This window comes from Mesoplodon bidens, assembly GCF_964165515.1.
Source record: "Mesoplodon bidens genome assembly, chromosome: 5".
Lineage (NCBI taxonomy): Eukaryota > Metazoa > Chordata > Mammalia > Artiodactyla > Ziphiidae > Mesoplodon > Mesoplodon bidens.
In genome coordinates this window covers 69,513,745-69,531,417 of record NC_138161.1, presented here as the reverse complement: position 1 = coordinate 69,531,417, position 17,673 = coordinate 69,513,745, and the positions used below count along the sequence as shown (strand labels likewise).

The 17,673-nt window shown below is 36.0% G+C and overlaps 1 protein-coding gene across 4 annotated transcripts in view; it reads right to left on the bottom strand.

Moving 5' to 3' along the window:
* The window catches only part of SEC22A (SEC22 homolog A, vesicle trafficking protein), a 73,179-nt gene that overhangs the window by 42,544 nt on the left and 12,962 nt on the right, over positions 1 to 17,673 (bottom strand). For all 4 annotated transcript variants that reach the window (XM_081235642.1, XM_081235643.1, XM_081235644.1 and 1 more), the window contains 2 exons: positions 9,309 to 9,472; positions 7,719 to 7,913 (listed from right to left, as the gene is read on the bottom strand). In XM_081235642.1, coding sequence (XP_081091768.1) covers positions 7,719 to 7,913; positions 9,309 to 9,472 — 359 coding nt within the window. The remainder of the gene's footprint in view (positions 1 to 7,718; positions 7,914 to 9,308; positions 9,473 to 17,673) is intronic.

Genomic DNA, 17,673 nt, shown 5'->3' with positions numbered 1-17,673 from the left:
TAGTTTAATAGTGTTTTAGTTGATTCTTTAGGATTTTTTATATACAAGACCATATCATATGTGAACAGAGCTATTTTCTTTCTCCCTTTGCAATCCAGATGACTTTTTTTCTTTTCCTTGCTTAACTGCACTGTCTAGAACCTCCAGTACAGTGCTGAATAGAAGTAGTGAAAGCAGACATCCTTGTCTTACAGGAGAACATCTGGTCTTTCGTCATTAAGTATGAGGTTAGCTGTGGGTTTTCATGGATACTTTTCATCAAGTTGAGAAAGTTCCTTTCTATTCCTAGTTTGTTGAGTGTTTTTATCATGAAAGGCTGCTGAATTAGCCAAATGTTTTTTCTTCATCTATTGAAATGATCATGTGGTTTTTATTTTTTACTTTATTGATATCATGTATTACAATAATTGGTTTTCAGAAATTAAACCAATCTTGCAGCACTGGAATAAATCCCACTTGGTCCTGGTGTACAATGGTTTTTATATGCTGCTGTATTTGGTTTGCTAGTACTATATTGAGGATTTTGGTATCTGTGTTCATAAAAGATATTGGTCTGTAGTTTTCTTGTGATGTGTTAATCTGGTTTGGGTATTAGAATAATACTGGCCTCATAAAATGAGGTGAAAAGTATTCCCTCTCTTCTATTTTTTGGAACATTCTGTAAAGAATGGGTTAACTCTTTAACTGTTTGATAAAATTCACCAGTAGAACCACTTGGGTCTGGAATTTGTGAATAGTTTTTTATTACTAATTTAATCTCTATTCTTGTTATAGGTCTATTAAGATTATCTATTTCTTCTTGAGTCAGTTTCTGTAGTTTGCATATTTCTAAGAATTTGTCCATTTCGTCAAAGTTGCCTAACTCATTTGCATACAGTTTTTCATAGTTTTCCTTTAAAATCCTTTATTCTGTAAGGTCAGTAGAAATGGCCCCTCTTTCATGTCTGTATCTAGTAAATTTCTCTTTTTCTTGGTCAGTCTAACTAAAGGTTTGTCAATTTTGTTAACCTTTTCAAAGAACCAGCTTTTGATTTCATTGATTTTTCTCTATTGTTTTTGTTTCCTATTTCATTTTCGTTTATTTCTGCTTCAACTTTTACTATGCCCTTCTTTTTGATTGCTTTAGGTTTAATTTGCTTTTCTTTTTCCAGTGTCTTTAGGTGGAAGGTTAAGTTATTCATTTGAGATCTTTCTTAATATTGATATTTACAGCTAAAAATTTTCTTCTAAGCGCAGCTTGAGCTGCATCTCATAAGTTTTGGTATGATGTGTCTTCATCTTCACTCATCTCAAAGTCTAAATTCCCCTTCTGATTTCTTTTTTTTTTTAACGTGATGGATATTTTATTTCATTTTTTATATTATTTATTTATTTAGTTTTAGCTGTGTTGGGTCTTTGTTGCTGTGTGCATGCTTTCTCTAATTTCGGTGAGCGGGGGCTACTCTTCATGGCGGTGTGCGGGCTTCTCATTGCAGTGGCTTCTCTTGTTGCAGAGCACGGACTCTAGGCATGTGGGCTTCAGTATTTGTGGCACACGGGTTCAGCCATTGTGACTCGTGGGCCCTAGAGTGCAGGCTCAGTAGTTGTGGCGCACAGGTTTAGCTGCTCCACAGCATGTGGGATCTTCCCAGACCAGGGATTGAACCCATGTCCTCTGCATTGGCAGGCGGATTCTTAACCACTGCACCACCAGGGAAGTCCCCTGATTTCTTCTTTGAAGAAAAAGAAGTGTATTATTATTATTATAGGAGCGTATATTTATTTAGGAGTGTATTGTTTAATTTCCACGTATTTGTGAGGCTTCCCAATTTTTTTTCCTGTTAATTTCTAATTTCTTTTCATTGTGGATAAAGAACTTTGTGTTATTTCTATCCTGTTAAATTTATGAAGTGTTTTGTTTTAATGGCTTAGCATAAGGAGAATGCTCCATGTGTACTTGAGAAAAATGTATTTTCTAATAATGAATGGAGTGTTCTATTGATGTTTGTTAAATCTAGCTGGTTTATGGTGTTAAGTCTTCTATTTCCTTGTTTATCTTCTACCCATTTATACCCATTACTGAAAGGTAGGTATTTAAGTCTTCAACTATTACTGCTTAATTGCCCATTGTGCTCTTACTTCTGACAGGTTTTACTTCCTGTATTTTGGGGCTCTGTTGATAAATGCATATATATTTATAATTGTTATACCTTAATATATTGATTCTCTTATCATTATAAAATGTCCACTGTCTCTAGTAGGAATTTTTGTCTTAAAGTCCATTTTGTCTGATATCAAAATAGCCACTCAGGCTCTCTTTTGGTTGCTGTTTGCATTATATAACTTTTTTCTTCCTTTTACTTTCAATCTATCTGTATCTTTGGGGTTTTTTTTAATCCACTTTTAAAATCTCTAACTTTTGACTAGAATGTTTCATCCATTCACATTTTTAAAATCCATTCACATATGATGTGATTTTTGAGACAGTAGATTTATATCTGCCATTCTTACTTATTTTGATATCTCTTATACCTTTTTGCTGTATTCCTCCTTTACTGCTATAATTGCAATAAGTGAATATTTCATACTGCAGTATTTTTCTTTAATGATTTTTCACTATTTTTGAGTTATTTGCTTAGTGGCTGCTCTAGGATTTACCATCTATCAATACATCTTAATTTATCAGAAACAGATTCAGATTTATACTAACTTAAGTGAGCTATAGACACATTACTCTTATATAGCTCTATTTCCTTTCTCCCATTTTTGTGGCATTGCTGAATATATATATGTGTGATATATATATATTACATTTATAAATATTATAAACCCTAAAATATATTGTTATAATTATTACTTTACATAATTTTATGTCTTTTAAAGAAACTAAGAGAAAAAAGAACAATTATATTTTTGTAGGTTTTGTTAATATGAATTCTTATCATTTCTGGCTTTCTTCATTTGTTCATTTGTGGAATCAAATTACTGTATGGAGTCATTTCTTTAACCCAATGCAACTTTTCTACCATCCACCTCCCTTGTACTGTTGTTAGAAAATGTATTACATTTCTATATGTCACAGGCACCAAAATACACTATATACATTGCTTTTTTAAATTAATTTTCATTGGAATATAGTTGCTTTACAACGTTGTGTTAGTTTCTTGCTGTACAGAAAAGTGAGTCAGTCATACGTATATATATATCCACTCTTTTTTAAGACATCCTTCCCATTTAGGTCACCACAGAGCATTCAGTAGAGTTCCCTGTGCTAAACAGTAGGTTCTCATTAGTTATCTATTTTATACATAGTAGTGTAAATATGTCAGTCCCAATCTCCCAATTCATCCCACCCCCCTTCTCCTCTTGGTAACCATAAGTTTGTTCTCTACATCTGTGACTCTATTTCTGTTTTGCAAGTAAGTTCATTGCTACCATTTTTCTACATTCCACACATAAGCGATATCATACGATATTTTTTTTTCTTTCTGACTTACTTCACTCTGTATGACAATCTCTAGGTCCATCCATGTCTCTGCAAATGGCACTATTTTGTTCCTTTTTATGGCTGAATAATATTCAACTGTATATATGTACCACATTCTTCTTTATCCATTCCTCTGTCGATGGACATTTAGGTTGTTTCCATGTCCTGGCTATTGTAAACAGTGCTGCAATGAACATCGGGGTGCATGCATCCTTTCAAATTATGGTTTTCTCTGGATATATGCCCAGGAGTGGGATTGCTGGGTCATATGATAGCCCTATTTTTAGTTTTTTAAGGAACCTCCATATTGTTCTCCATAGTGGCTGTACCAATTTACAATCCCACCAACAGTGTAGGAAGGTTCCCTTTTCTCCACACCCTTTCCAGCATTTATTGTTCATAGAATTTTTGATGATGGCCATTCTGACTGGTGTGAGACAATACCTCACTGTAGTTTTGATTTGCATTTCTCTAATAATTAGTGATGTTGAGCATCTTTTCATTTGTTTGTTGACCATCTATATGTCTTCTTTGGAGGTATGTCTATTTAGATATTCTGCCCATTTTTTGATTGGTCGGGTTTTTTTTTTATACTGAGGTGCATGAGCTGTTTGTATATTTTGGAGATTGATCCCTTGTCACTTGCTTCGTTTGCAAATATTTTCTCCCATTCTGAGGGTTGTCTTTTTGTCTTATGGTTTCCTTTGTTGTGCAAAAGCTTTAATTAGGTCTCATTTGTTTATTTTTGTCTTTATTTTCATTACTCTAGGCGGTAGATCGAAAAAGATCTTGCTATGACTTATGTCAGAGAGTGTTCTGCCTATATTTTCCTCTAAGAGTTTTTTATAGTATCCGGCCTTACATTTAGGTCTTTAATCCTTTTTGAGTTTATTTTTGTGTACAGTGTTAGGGAGTGTTCTAATTTCATTCTTTTACATGTAGTTTTCCAGTTTTCCCAGCACCACTTACTGAAGAGGCTGTCTTTTCTCCATTGTATATTCTTGCCTCCTATGTCATAGATTTGGTGGCCATAGATGCATAGGTTCATCTCTGGACTTTCTATCCTGTTCCATTGATCTATATTTCTGTTTTTGTGCCAGTACCATACTGTTTTGATTACTGTAGCTTTGTAGTATAGTCAAGTCAGGGAGCCTGATTCCTCCAGCTCTGTTCTTCTTTCTCAAGATTGCTTTAGCTATTCGAGGTCTTTTGTGCTTCCATTCAAAGTGTAAAATGCTTTCTTCTAATTCTGTGAAAAATGCAATTGGTAATTTGATAGAAATTGCACTGAATCTGTAGATTGCTTTGGGTAGTATAGTCACGTTCACAATATTGATTCTTCCAATCCAAGAACACGGTATGTTTCTCCATCTGTTTGTGTCATCTTTGATTTCTTTCATCAGTATCTTTTTTTTTTTTTTGCGGTAAGCGGGCCTCTCACTGTTGTGGCCTCTCCCATTGCGGAGCACAGGCTCTGGATGCGCAGGCTCAGTGGCCATGGCTCACGGGCCTAGCTGCTCCACTGCATGTGGGATCTTCCCGGACCGGGGCACGAACCCGTATCCCCTGCATCGGCAGGCGGACTCTCAACCACTGCGCCACCAGGGAAGCCCTCATCAGTATCTTATAGCTTTCTGAGTACAAGTGTTTTGCCTCCTTAGGTAGGTTTATTCCTAGGTATTTTATTCTTTTCGATGTGATGGTAAATGGGATTGTTTCCTTAATCTCTTTTGATCTTTCATTGTTATTGTTTATTAATTTTGTATCCTGCAACTTTACCAGATTCATTGATGAGCTCTAGCAGTTTTCTATTAGCATTTTTAGGATTTTCTATGTATAGTATCATGTCATCTGCAAACAGTGACAGTTTTACTTCTTCTTTTCTGATTTTGATTCCTTTTATTTTCTTCTTCTCTGATAGCCATGGCCAGGACTTCCAAAACTACGTTGAATAAAAGTGGTGAGTGGATATCCTTGTCTTGTTCCTGATCTTAGAGGAAATGCTTTCAGTTCTTCACCACTGAGTATGATGTTAGCTGTAGGTCTGTTGAATGTGGCCTTTATTATGTTGAGGTAGGTTCCCTCTAAGCCCACTTTCTGGAGAGTTTTTATCATAAGTGAGTGTTGAACTTTGTCCAAAGCTTTTTCTGCATCTATTGAGATGATATATATACACTGTTTTATATGATTGCTTTTTAAATCACTTAGCAGAAGGAAGAAAATGCATTCTTCCCATCTTTTATAATTACCTTTACCATTGTTCTTTGATTTTTCTTTTTTTTTTGGTATGGATTCAAATTATTGTCTAGGTCTGGCTTTCAAATATGAAGAACTACTGTCAGTATTTTTTTAAGGTGAGTCTGCCAGCAACAAATTCTCTCATCTTCTGCTTATCTGCAAATATCTTTATTTTACCTTCATTTTTGAAAGATAGTTTTGCTGAATACAAGATTCTTGGTTGAGGTTTTTTTTCTTCCTTTGAGTATTTTGAACATGTTATCCCACCACCTTCTTGTCTCCATTGTTTCTGTTGAGAAGCCAGTTGTTAATTTTGTTGTGGTAAACCTTGTAAATGACAAGCTGTTTTTCTCTTGCTTCTTTAAAGATTTTCTCCTTGTCTTTGTCTTTCAGGATTTTTAGTATAATTCATCTATTTGTGGATCTCTTGCATGTATCCTATTTGGAATTCTTTGAACTTCCGGGAATAGATTAACATTTTTTGAGTAAGTGGAAATTTTTCAGCCATTACTTCTTCAAATACTTTTTCTGCTCCCCTCTTCTTCTTTCCTTCTGGTTCTCCCATCATGCATATGTTAGTGTGTTTAATAGTGCCCCATATTTTTCTGAAGTTCTGTTCATTTTTCTTCATCTTTCTCTCTGCTCTTTGACTTGCATAATCTCTCTCAATCTATCAAGTTTACTAACTCTTTCTTCTGCCAGTTCAAATCTACTGTTGAGCCCAACTAGTGAATTTTTTATTTCAGTTGTATTTTTCAATTCCAGAATTTCCATTTGGCTTTCTTTATAATTTCTATCTTTTATTAATACTGCCTATTTAATGTGACATCACCATCATACCTTCCTTACTTCTTTAATCATGGTTTTCTTTAGCTCTTTGAAGAAAATTATAATGGCTACTTTGAACACTTTGTTAAATCTGACATCAGATCACTCTCTCAGGCAGTTTCTATTGCCTGCCTTCCCCACCATACCCCGTCACCAGTGTATGAATTATACTTTCCTTTTCTTCTGCATGTCTTGTAATTTTTTTTAATTGGAAACTGGACATTTTAGGTAACATATTTTAACAACTCTAAGTACTGATCCACCTCCTCTCCCCCAGGGTTTGTTACTGTTATTTGCTTGTTTACTTGTTTCCTGACTAGCTGGATCATTTTAGTGAAATCTGCTTCCCTTTTCTCCCATAATTTGTATGAATCAAACCAAATATGAAGTGTTCTGTTCAGCCTTAAATGCCACTTTTAAAGAATACCAATAAACAAAAGCATATAAAGAGGAAGCTTCCAGGATGAGGAGGGTTTCAAATTACCAAAGGCTAAGGAAACTGGGGATATTTTATATGAAGTCAATCAGACTAATAGACTAGAAAGGACACAGAGTTGCTGACATCAAAGTTCTGGTACAGCTGAAGTCAGGGAGGGAGAGGTCACAGAACTTAGACAAGTGTAGGCATTATAGGGAACAGATTTTAACTAAAAATACAAGAAAGAATTTTTAAAATAAGCAATTCAACAACAGCATATGCTACCTTATAAAATAACAAGGGCTCCACTTTTAAGCAGAAATTTTCAACATGTCCCAACTGTTGAGAACTGTATTACTTGTTTGGGAGGGGATGTCTGAATAGATGATCATATGTGCTGTGACAGTCAAGAACCCTAACCTTGAATGTAGTCATTTTTACATAATGCAAAGCACTTTACGTGCTATAGGTATATATTACAAACAAATTATTATTCTTTTCTAGAAGAATGTGTACCAAGAAATCTTCTTGAATGTTTCCCTAGCAAAGAGTTCCTTTGAGATTGCAGTTTAAAAGCAATTGAGATTGCTGATTAGTCACATATCTGAGAGATGACTATATAAAACACTGGGAGAAATGATTACTTTGAACTTCTACATTCTCTCATGTACTTACTTTAAAGTTTTAGAATAAATTAATTCATTTTTAAGAGTTCCTCGGTTCTTAGAAAATATTTTTTTAATGAAGTAATTGAGATCCAGAACTCACCAGAAGAAATCTTACCAGCACCTTTATAGTCAACAGAAAATGCAGATGTGACTCCATTGGCTGACCCCAGTTCACCCATGGAAATTTGATAAGGGGGCCTCAGCTTGATTTCCATCTGCATGTCAGACAGATTTATCTTTGTTGAAAGAGACCTGGGATTATTATATCGCTGCTTGGTCCTCTGAATGAAGTTATCTATGTAAAATAAAAAATAAATTTCCTTGCAGTCATTTGTTAATTAAATCATTTGAAAGTTTGATGTTTATGGACAGTAAATTTTGCGATAAATAGTTTAATTTGCTATCCCAAACTGTTCAATCTGTCATGGAATGTCCTAATACTATTTGTGTTTATGGTTAATATATCATGGCATCATCAGTTTTTCTCACTAGAAATTATACTCTAGAAATTAATAACTATAAATATACTAAGGATTTAATATTACATGACTGTGAGAATATTTCTACTATTATATCTGCTTCAAGGAATTACTTTGAGCTTCTACAAAAAAACCAAAAACAGCTCCCTTTAAATTTAAACCAGTCTTCATTTTTTTTTTTTTTTTTTTTTTTTTTTTTTTTTTTTTTTGTGGTACGCGGGCCTCTCACTGCTGTGGCCTCTCCCGTTGCGGAGCACAGGCTCCGGACGCGCAGGCCCAGTATCCATGGCTTACGGGCCCAGCCACTCTGCAGCATGTGGGATCTTCCCAGACCGGGGCACGAACCCGTGTCCCCTGCATCGGCAGGCGGACTCTCAACCACTGCACCACCAGGGAAGCCCCAGTCTTCATTTTTATAGGGATTCAGATCTCATAAAATATTAAGTCTGTCAGTATTTACCAGTTGTAATTACATTAAAACATACACTCTAAATTGTATGTTCATATAAATCTGTTTTACTTATTGCTTACACCATTAGAACAGATTTTTAAAGAATAAATTTAATGAAAACAGAAGACATTTCCTAAATTTCTTCCAATTTTATTTTCACTATTTACACCTTGAATTTACTTTTTTTTCCCTCTTCTACATCAGGAGTCAAGCAAACTAATGTCCATAGGCAAAATCTAGCCTGCTTATTTTTTTGTGTGTGAATAAAATGTTATTAGAATATAACTATACTCATTCATTTATGTATTGCCTATGGCTGTTTTCAAGCTATAATAGCAAGGGCTGAGTAGCTGTGACAGTGATCAAATGATCCTTAAAGCCTAAAATTTTGTACTATCTAGTCCTTTCCAACAAATGTTTGCCAACCTCTGTTCTACATTAAGCAGCCTAAAAATACTATCACATAAACACAAAACTCTGAACCTCTAGCTTATAAATTTCTCACTGAAAAATTATCCTCTGGAATTAATTCTTTGAACCAATCATCAGGATCCTCTACACAGCTCAAACAGAATTTTTTAAGAGGCACCTAAATGAAGAAGTTGCCATAATTTATAGACCATTTGTCAAATTATTCTGTCAAAAGCAAACTAGCAGAATTTTCTGAGTTTTCCCTCTGCCCCTCAGTATTAGATGAAAAATCATTTATGACTGAATGGAGACAGGATAATGAAAAAGAAAAAAAAAATCAGGCCCTTACCAAATTCAATGAAACAGTATGGTCTGACAGCAGTATTTGTCTTCATCATGTTATAAGTAGTAATGAACTCCTTCTGAAGCTCATCCAGGAAAGAGAAGGCCAGAACATTTGGGTAATTTTCAGTGCACAACATCATGTAGCTCACTCCCATAGAGCTAATAAAACTACAGTGTAAAAAACATTGGATTTAAAATTTCAAATTAAATCAAGGTAATTCGTTACTTCAGAAGACTGGCTCTATACACCATAAACTGCTGCTACAGAGGCAATGACGATATTAACATTTATTACAAATTTCAGCCAAAAAAAAAGGAACCAAAATATGATACTAGTTTCAGTTGTAATTTAAAAACAGTAGACAACAAATTGGAATGTATTCACTCTGCCGTATAGCAGAAACTAACACAACATTGTAAATCAACTATATTCCAATAAAAATTAATTTTAAAAAAAGTGAAACGTATCTATAGAGAGGGACACATATTTTGATTCTAACACTTCAGTTACTTATCACTTGGGGTAGAAATCAGGAAAGACTATTCAAACAGATAAGGGTAACAGTTTAACATTTCAACCCTTCAACCTAGTGGAACTTAACACTGTTTGAATCAAGAACTTTTTAGAGGTTCTGAGGAAAGTTATGGACACTCTCCCCAGAAACAACCCAGAACTTGGCACACAATTTCAAGGTCAGGTGATTACTGACCTCCTAAAGTCATCCACTGACCCCAGCATCAAATCCTCTACTCACATAATAATGAATTATGAATCATTAGGGGGAAAGAAGAGAATTTATGAGTTCATAACAACAAACAAAAGGGAAGAAAGGAAGACTCTTGTTCACAGCAGAATGCTGAGTGACACCTGGTAAATGTGGAAATAGTGTTAGAACTGGAAAAATCAGCGTTTTGCAACCCACAGAGCAAAAATTGGATCAAGCAAGTATAATCAATGGATGCTAAATCTAGATGGATATTTTGGTGAGGAACAGGAAATTTTGCATGGCTTTAAAGTGTCTTCCCATGGATTGTTTATTGGCTGCAAGGGAATTCTACTGTATTTATTATACAGTAGAAACTAGACAACACCTTGACCAAGTACTTTAACATCTCTAATGAGGGGAAGATGGGTTTCCTGTGCCTCAGTAAGACATGTCAGCTACGTAGTATTCTGGCTAAGAATGCATAACCTGAATCTAACCATGAAGGAACATCAGAATAATCAACATTCTATTTTCTTTAAAGAGGGATGGAGGTGCTGTATTCTTTAAAAACCTCAATGTTGTAAACAAAGAAATAAAGGCTTTGGAAATGTTTCTGATCACAGGAGGCTAAAGAGACACAACTAAATGTAATACCTAACCGTAGTCTGGATCCTGTGCCAGAGAGGGGGAAAAATGCTGTAAAGGATATTCCTGGGTCAACTGACAAAACGGAAAACAGGCAGTACAGTAGTTTAGGTGAAAGTATGGTATCAATATTAAATTTAATAGACCTGATAACTGTACTATAGTTAAGTAAGAGAATATCCCTAATCTTAGAAAATACACTTCGAAGTAGTTAGGAATAAAGGGGCATGGTATTTGTAAGTTTCTCTCAAATGGTTCAGACAAAAATAAATCAGACAGATAGATAGGTAGACAGATAAAACAATAAAGCAAATGGGGTAAAATGTTAACAAAAGGTGAGTCTGGGAACAAGTATGATTTGTAATTTTCTTATTTGTACAACCTTTCTGAAAGTTTGAAAGTATTTCTAAATAACAAGTTAAAAATTAAAAACAAATGTTTAAATTAACCATCTTCTATTAAAAAAATTTTCTAAAATAAAGTATACACTCCCCTGTAACAAGCAGAGTATGGGACAAAAATTAACCCTTTTTAATGAGTCACTTAAACATTCTTTCATGGTACTATCAACATAGCTCTGATCTAGATCAATGGGAGCAAACAGAGCATACAGGCTGTAACTCCCACTCCCATGCCAGACACTGCTAATCTATCAAAGCAATTTTTACTGCCAAACCCTGATCCATGTTGGAGTCCCCCTCTCCCCTCTTTTCTCTAATACTGTAGTAGCAGAATTTATTTATTATTTTTAATTTAACTTTTAAAATAAATATATTCACATGACTCAAATTTTAAAAGAATGAAAAATGAAAGTAAATACTATACTTGAAGTCTTATTTCCACCTCTGCTCACAGATAGCCAGTTCTCTGTCCCTCTAGCAACTCATGTTATTAATTTCGTATGTATCCTTCCAGTGAGAGTTTGTGCATATGCAAGCAAAGGTACATATATCTTTCTTTCTTAAAAGACCACCCAAGGCAGCCAAATGATGTGGGGTTCGCACCTATTAATCATCTATTATTAACGGTGTGGGATATACTACTAGTGAAATTGTGCTGATCTTATGCTTCTGGAATAACCTGGAATTCCTTTCTGAAGTTCCACTTAACACAGTCATTTCATGCAATGTTTTTCAAACTGCAAGTTGTGACCCACTAGCAGATCATAAAATTAGTTCAGTGAATTACACACAGCATTTTCTTAAAAATGGAAATAGAATATAACAGAAAATACCAGAATGCTTATTGTTTCATAAAACTTTTGTTTATCCTATTTGTATGTTAAGTAATGGTCACAAAGTAAAATGCATCTCTTCTTATGGGTCACAGTCAAAAAAGTTTAGCCATAACATACTGTATTTTCCTACAAAATTGACAACTAAATCAAAAATCAAAGTATGATTTTCCCAAGTACTTTTCCCTTTCCAAAATAATCTTCCCTGTCGTTATCAAAATTCTTTGACATGTCATTAGCATTCAAATATATCTTACAATAACTTGAATTGGGATAAAACACAATTGGTGATTGGCTTCTACACATTTGGAACTTCCAAGTGGCTAGCTAGGAGTTATTTCACTATGCTTCAATAAGATGACTGAAGCTTTTAGACTCCATTTCTTGTGCTGTAACAGGGTTTTACTTTACTTCCATATTAATAAGTGAACCACAGACACCTACGTGAGTTTATCCCAAATGGTTTTTCTTGCTTGAGCTCAATCTAACTGGAGAATTTTTTGTGAAATTAAAAAAAAAAAAATCCTATGTTTTTAAGGTTGTATGTTAACGTTTTCAGAGAGTCTTTATTCCAAAGTCTTTATTTTTATTTATTTATTTTTTATAAATTTATTTATTTAATTAATTTATTTATTTTTGGCTGCGTTGGGTCTTCGTTGCTGCGTGCAGGCTTTTTCTAGTTGCGGCGAGCGGGGGCCACTCTTCATTGCAGTGCGCGGGCTTCTCATCATGGTGGCCCCTCTTGCTGGGGAGCACAGGCTCTAGGCGCGAGGGTTTTAGTAGTTGTGGTGCACCAGCTCAGTAGCTGTGGCTCACGGGCCTAGCTGCTCCACGGCATGTGGGATCCTCCCAGACCAGGGCACGAACCCGTGTCCCCTGCATTAGCAGGCATATTCTCAACCACTGCACCACCAGGGAAGCCCCAAAGTCTTTATTTTTCTATAAATGCATGATATTCTCTGAAAATGCTATATTCTATAATATTGTGACTTTTCATAGTGAATTTACCTTTATAATGCTGTATTTATTTGAAATGCAAAGCCAGTTTTCCAAAAGTACATACAGCTCTGTCGATTTACCTTTGTTATCAAAAGTTCTGCTTTTTCATATCACTGGTACAAACTGAAAGACTCCTACCATCACACTGAGGACTACTCACATGAAATAGTCTAACGTCACTAGAGGCATGCCAGTTTGTGCAGCCTTTAGCCTGTCCATCAGGTTCATTTAGCTCACTTGTTATAGACAATCTGGCTGTTATCCTTCTGCCTTGATGAGGAGGAAGAAAAGTAGTAGTAATAATAGTAACAGTAGCAGGTACGGTTTACTGACCACTTAGTATGAACTAGGCCCTTTGCTAAATATATTACATATTTTATCTAATTTCATTCTTACTTTACTGTAAACAAAGCACCTGTTATTTTTCTTCACGTAACTAACCCAGCTCGTACTTATATATTTGTATGTTTGTTGTAATGTCTCTCACTAATATCTATGCTCCATGAGAGCAGGGATGATTTCTTTATGGTTCACCACTGTATTCTTAGCATCTAGAATATTATGTCTAGTACGCAATAAGTGCTCAGTAAGTTAGTAAATAAATGAGTGCATAGATGGCATCATTCATTTACTCATTTATACCTTATTTGTTTAGTATATTGTGCACAGATAATTGCACAGCTCAGTGGTATCTACACAAAGAAGAAGGTCAATAAATACTTGACAAATGACAGAAGGGAGCAGAACTTCGCCTGCTCTTCCAGGTCAGTGTTACCAGAAGGCTTCAGTTCAGATCACTGAGTCTTCAACATCCCCCTACTTAAAACACAGGGCTGTTCTCAGGGACCATGTAGAATTACTCACCTCTGCAGTGAGTACCTCCAGATGGTTGTAAAGGTCTAACAAGTATGTCTGCTTTCCTTTTATCACTGTCATTACTAATCTCACAACAACACAAAGTCTTCTTTTCTCCACCTTGAGCACAATTCTTAAATTGCCATTGTTTTCTTCCTGCTTTGCTCTAATTTCCTTTTTCTTTTTTATTTCCTTCCACTTCTGTGCTTTGGGACCAATGGGATTTGATCTCTATAGCTACTGCCTTTCTTCTGGCCAAGGAATTTATCCAACCTCATTACATCTTTGGTTCCTCTCCACAGCACACACACTAGGAACTTCTTTGGGGCCTTCCAAGATCAAGTATGTCTTGAACAGGTAAGGCTGGTGGAAGTTCAAACTCCAGGTAGAAGGATTTACCTCTTTCAATCACTTTGTTCAAAAGCTAATTTTATCATGTATCCAAGCAGGCCATACCTCAAGTGATTCCTAAAGTCCAACAAAACGAATAAGTGGTTTTAGACATTAAACTTTTCCTGGTATCTAATTTTATTTATGAAATGTCAAAAAAATTTTAGACATCACCAATTAAACACCGACATTATTAGGACGTGGCTTGCTGTACCAAACTAAATAATAAGTGAAAACGATGATCTTCCCCACAGCAAATAATAGAGCACCTAGCATATGTCCAGCATTCTACTCTATAGGCTCTGATGTCAAAGACCAAGTCCCTGCCTGCCAGGCGCCTGCAATTAGGTACTGGGAATACACTTAAAACAATATATAAAACAAGATTAAAGAAACAAAACTGAATTTTTTAGCATGCCAAATGACAAAGTATATAGCAAACTATTTATAAATTGAAACAGCAATAATATTTGTATTACATATAGTTTTCATTCTGCTATTGTATCATTGCACACAGGAAATCTGCTTATCCTTTGTAGTCATATTTACCCAGTAAACAGCTTTCCTGGGTGAAGAAAAGTTCTCCAGTAGGACATGAACTCTCTAATCTACTCTTAAAATTGCTAAGCATAAGAAAAATTTTATTTTCGAAAGAGAACCTTCCATACTGAACTCCATTCCCTAAAATAAAGCGTTTACACTTTTAAATATAAAAAAGGGTTTGATGTTATGAAAGTCAGTATACCTTATGAATTTATTATCACCAAATACATCTGATGAGAAACAAGGTGAAAACAAGACTTCGCCATCAGTAGGACAGTAAGGTGATAAGAACCAGAAAGAGAACTCAGTAACACTGTCTACCATGAGCAGCATTCTACCAGGAACTTCGTATTTTCTCACTTATTCCTCTCTTAGGTAGCCAACCTTTAATTACCCTCCAATGGTGAAGAGCTAAATACATTATCCCATAAATAAAAGACCCATTTTAGTCACTAATTTAAACCTCATTAAATAAGAAAATATGTATTAATATGTAATATGCCAGGTGATAGCAACTTACAACAGTAAGCTAAAGGAGAATCAAATGATTTTAAGCAGCCAAAGGTGATTACACCATCAGAACCTTGGATAGAAAATTTGCCTTTAACACCCTTCATTTTCTTTTTCTGCAGAGTTAATCTCCTGATTCACCCTTTCCCACTAACCCTAATACCTTCACACCTTCACACACCAGAGAATAAAGATCCTGACTTTTTTCAGATAACCAATCGTAGATTGTCCCTCATTTGCCTGTTAGTTGTATTCCAGAAGTTTACTGCACCTACAGAAACTGTACTGTAAGAGTAATTAGATTCTTAGACCAGTTCATAAGAGCCTATTTAACATATGTGGTGCTGAAAAGCTGTGGATTTTACCATAATAAACGGTAGAAAAGTGATATGATGCTAATAATGAGACAAAACACAGGTTACATTCTTCCCCCAAGTGGTCTGGTAGCTACTGGGGGGTTGCATTCCCCTGTCACACCCCCTCCCCACCAAACACCTTGTCTTCAATGAGACAATGCTATCTCATCAATTTTAGACTTCGCATATACTCTGTTCCTCATCATTACTGAACCAAAAGGGGGGGGGGGGTAGTTTCACTTAATTCTCTTCCCTGGTTAATTCTGCTATCCATAAAATGAAAAGAATTAGGAGAATTAGGAATGCACCCTGTCAAGAAAGAGGTTAAGGGTAAAAGGAGGTAACTCCATCTTTTACCAGAGAATAATGTGATTGCTGAAGCAAAATGACGGTATGGGGCTTCCCTGCTGGCGCAGTGGTTAAGAATCCACCTGCCAATACAGGGGACACAGGTCCGAGCCCTGGTCTGGGAAGATCCCACATGCTGCAGAGCAACTAAGCCCGTGAGCCACACTACTGAGCCTGCACTCTAGGGCCCATCAGCCACAACTACTGAGCCTGCGTGCCACAACTACTGAAGCCCACATGCCTAGAGCCCGTGCTCTGCAACAAGAAAAGCCACCGCAATGAGAAGCCCACGCACAGCAAGGGAGAGGAGCCCCCGCTCGCCGCAACTAGAGAAAGCCTGCACACAGCAACGAAGACCCAACGCAGCCATAAATAAATAAATAAATAAATATTTTTTTTTAAAAAAAGGACTGTATGTCAGATATACCATTTATTAGCTTTGTGACTTTGAACAAGTTTCTTTACATCCCTAAGTCTCAGTTCCCTCATCTGAAAATAGGGGTGGTAGTACTACAATGGCTATCGGCCCAGCGTCCCTTCTCCCCTTCCCTTTGGAGAACTATTTCCAGCCCCACCACCTATTCTACATGGCTTTGATAAAGCTGCCCATCAAACGGGTGGGCATGTAATCCAGGCCAGGCCAACTAAGAGTACCTTAGCCCTCCAACCACAATGTTAGTCCAGAAATGGGCCATGACACAGCAAGGCCAATTGAAATCCTTTTCTTGAAACATGGAGGCAGTGGGGTTGCCAGCTGGAATGAAGTAAGCCTGGAGCTACCTGTGCAGTGTTTTCCAATATATGCAGAATATCTATCTGCAAACGGAAAGACTGGAGAAATGAGACAAAGATTCCTGATAACATCTGATTCCCTGGCTCCAGCCAACTAGGTAACTGGCTTATCCTTCACAATACACTTTTTTTGCTTAAGCTAGTGTGAGTTGTGTTTTTGCCCTTGGCAATGGGGAAAAGTTCTATTTAAAAGCCATTCACAGAGCTGTTGCAAAATTTAATGAAAAGTAAGTAAATTGCCTAGCAATTGCAGGTACTTAATAACTGGGTCCTTGTTGAAGCTCTTACTCCCGTAATCAGAAAATACCACCAAAGAGTGAAAGGAAAGCCAGAAACAAAAACCAAAAGGCAGGTAAGTCTAAAACAGCATTCCTGGCTGCAGGTAGCAGTCTGGGGACAAATATGAAGAAAGCGACTCCTCAGTTAAGGAGAGAACCTATGAAGCTCACAGCCATTATCAGACTTCAAATGAATTTACTGTGAAAGAACTAAGGAATTTCACTTCTTGCACTAAAGCTCACAACAGAGTATGACTGACCTCCCAAAGTGTTTGTCTTTTCATAAGATCAGTGTCTCAACGTTTATCAAAATGTACAACTATGATTTTTAAGCACCTAAAACCAATCTCAAAGTTTTAAGGTCTCATAAGACACAATTTTCATGTGGTTCATAATTATTGCTTCAGTCACTGTTGTTTCCTAAGTAGTAACATAAGTTTATCTATTAAACAGTTATTACAATTTAACTATCCTTCAACTAATAAAACATGAATTCCTTAAAATTTTATACAGAGAATTATAATATCACTATGTAATGTGAAAAGAAATCACAAACCTGGATTACCCACCCACACCCACACCCACCCCCAATCAATGAGTCAAGGTGAAGAATATTGGAGAAAATGAAGACTTAACTTTAACTCCATTGCACTCAGAATCCTGCCATAACCCACAAACAACCATCCCTCATGTAACAGCTACTATGATACAT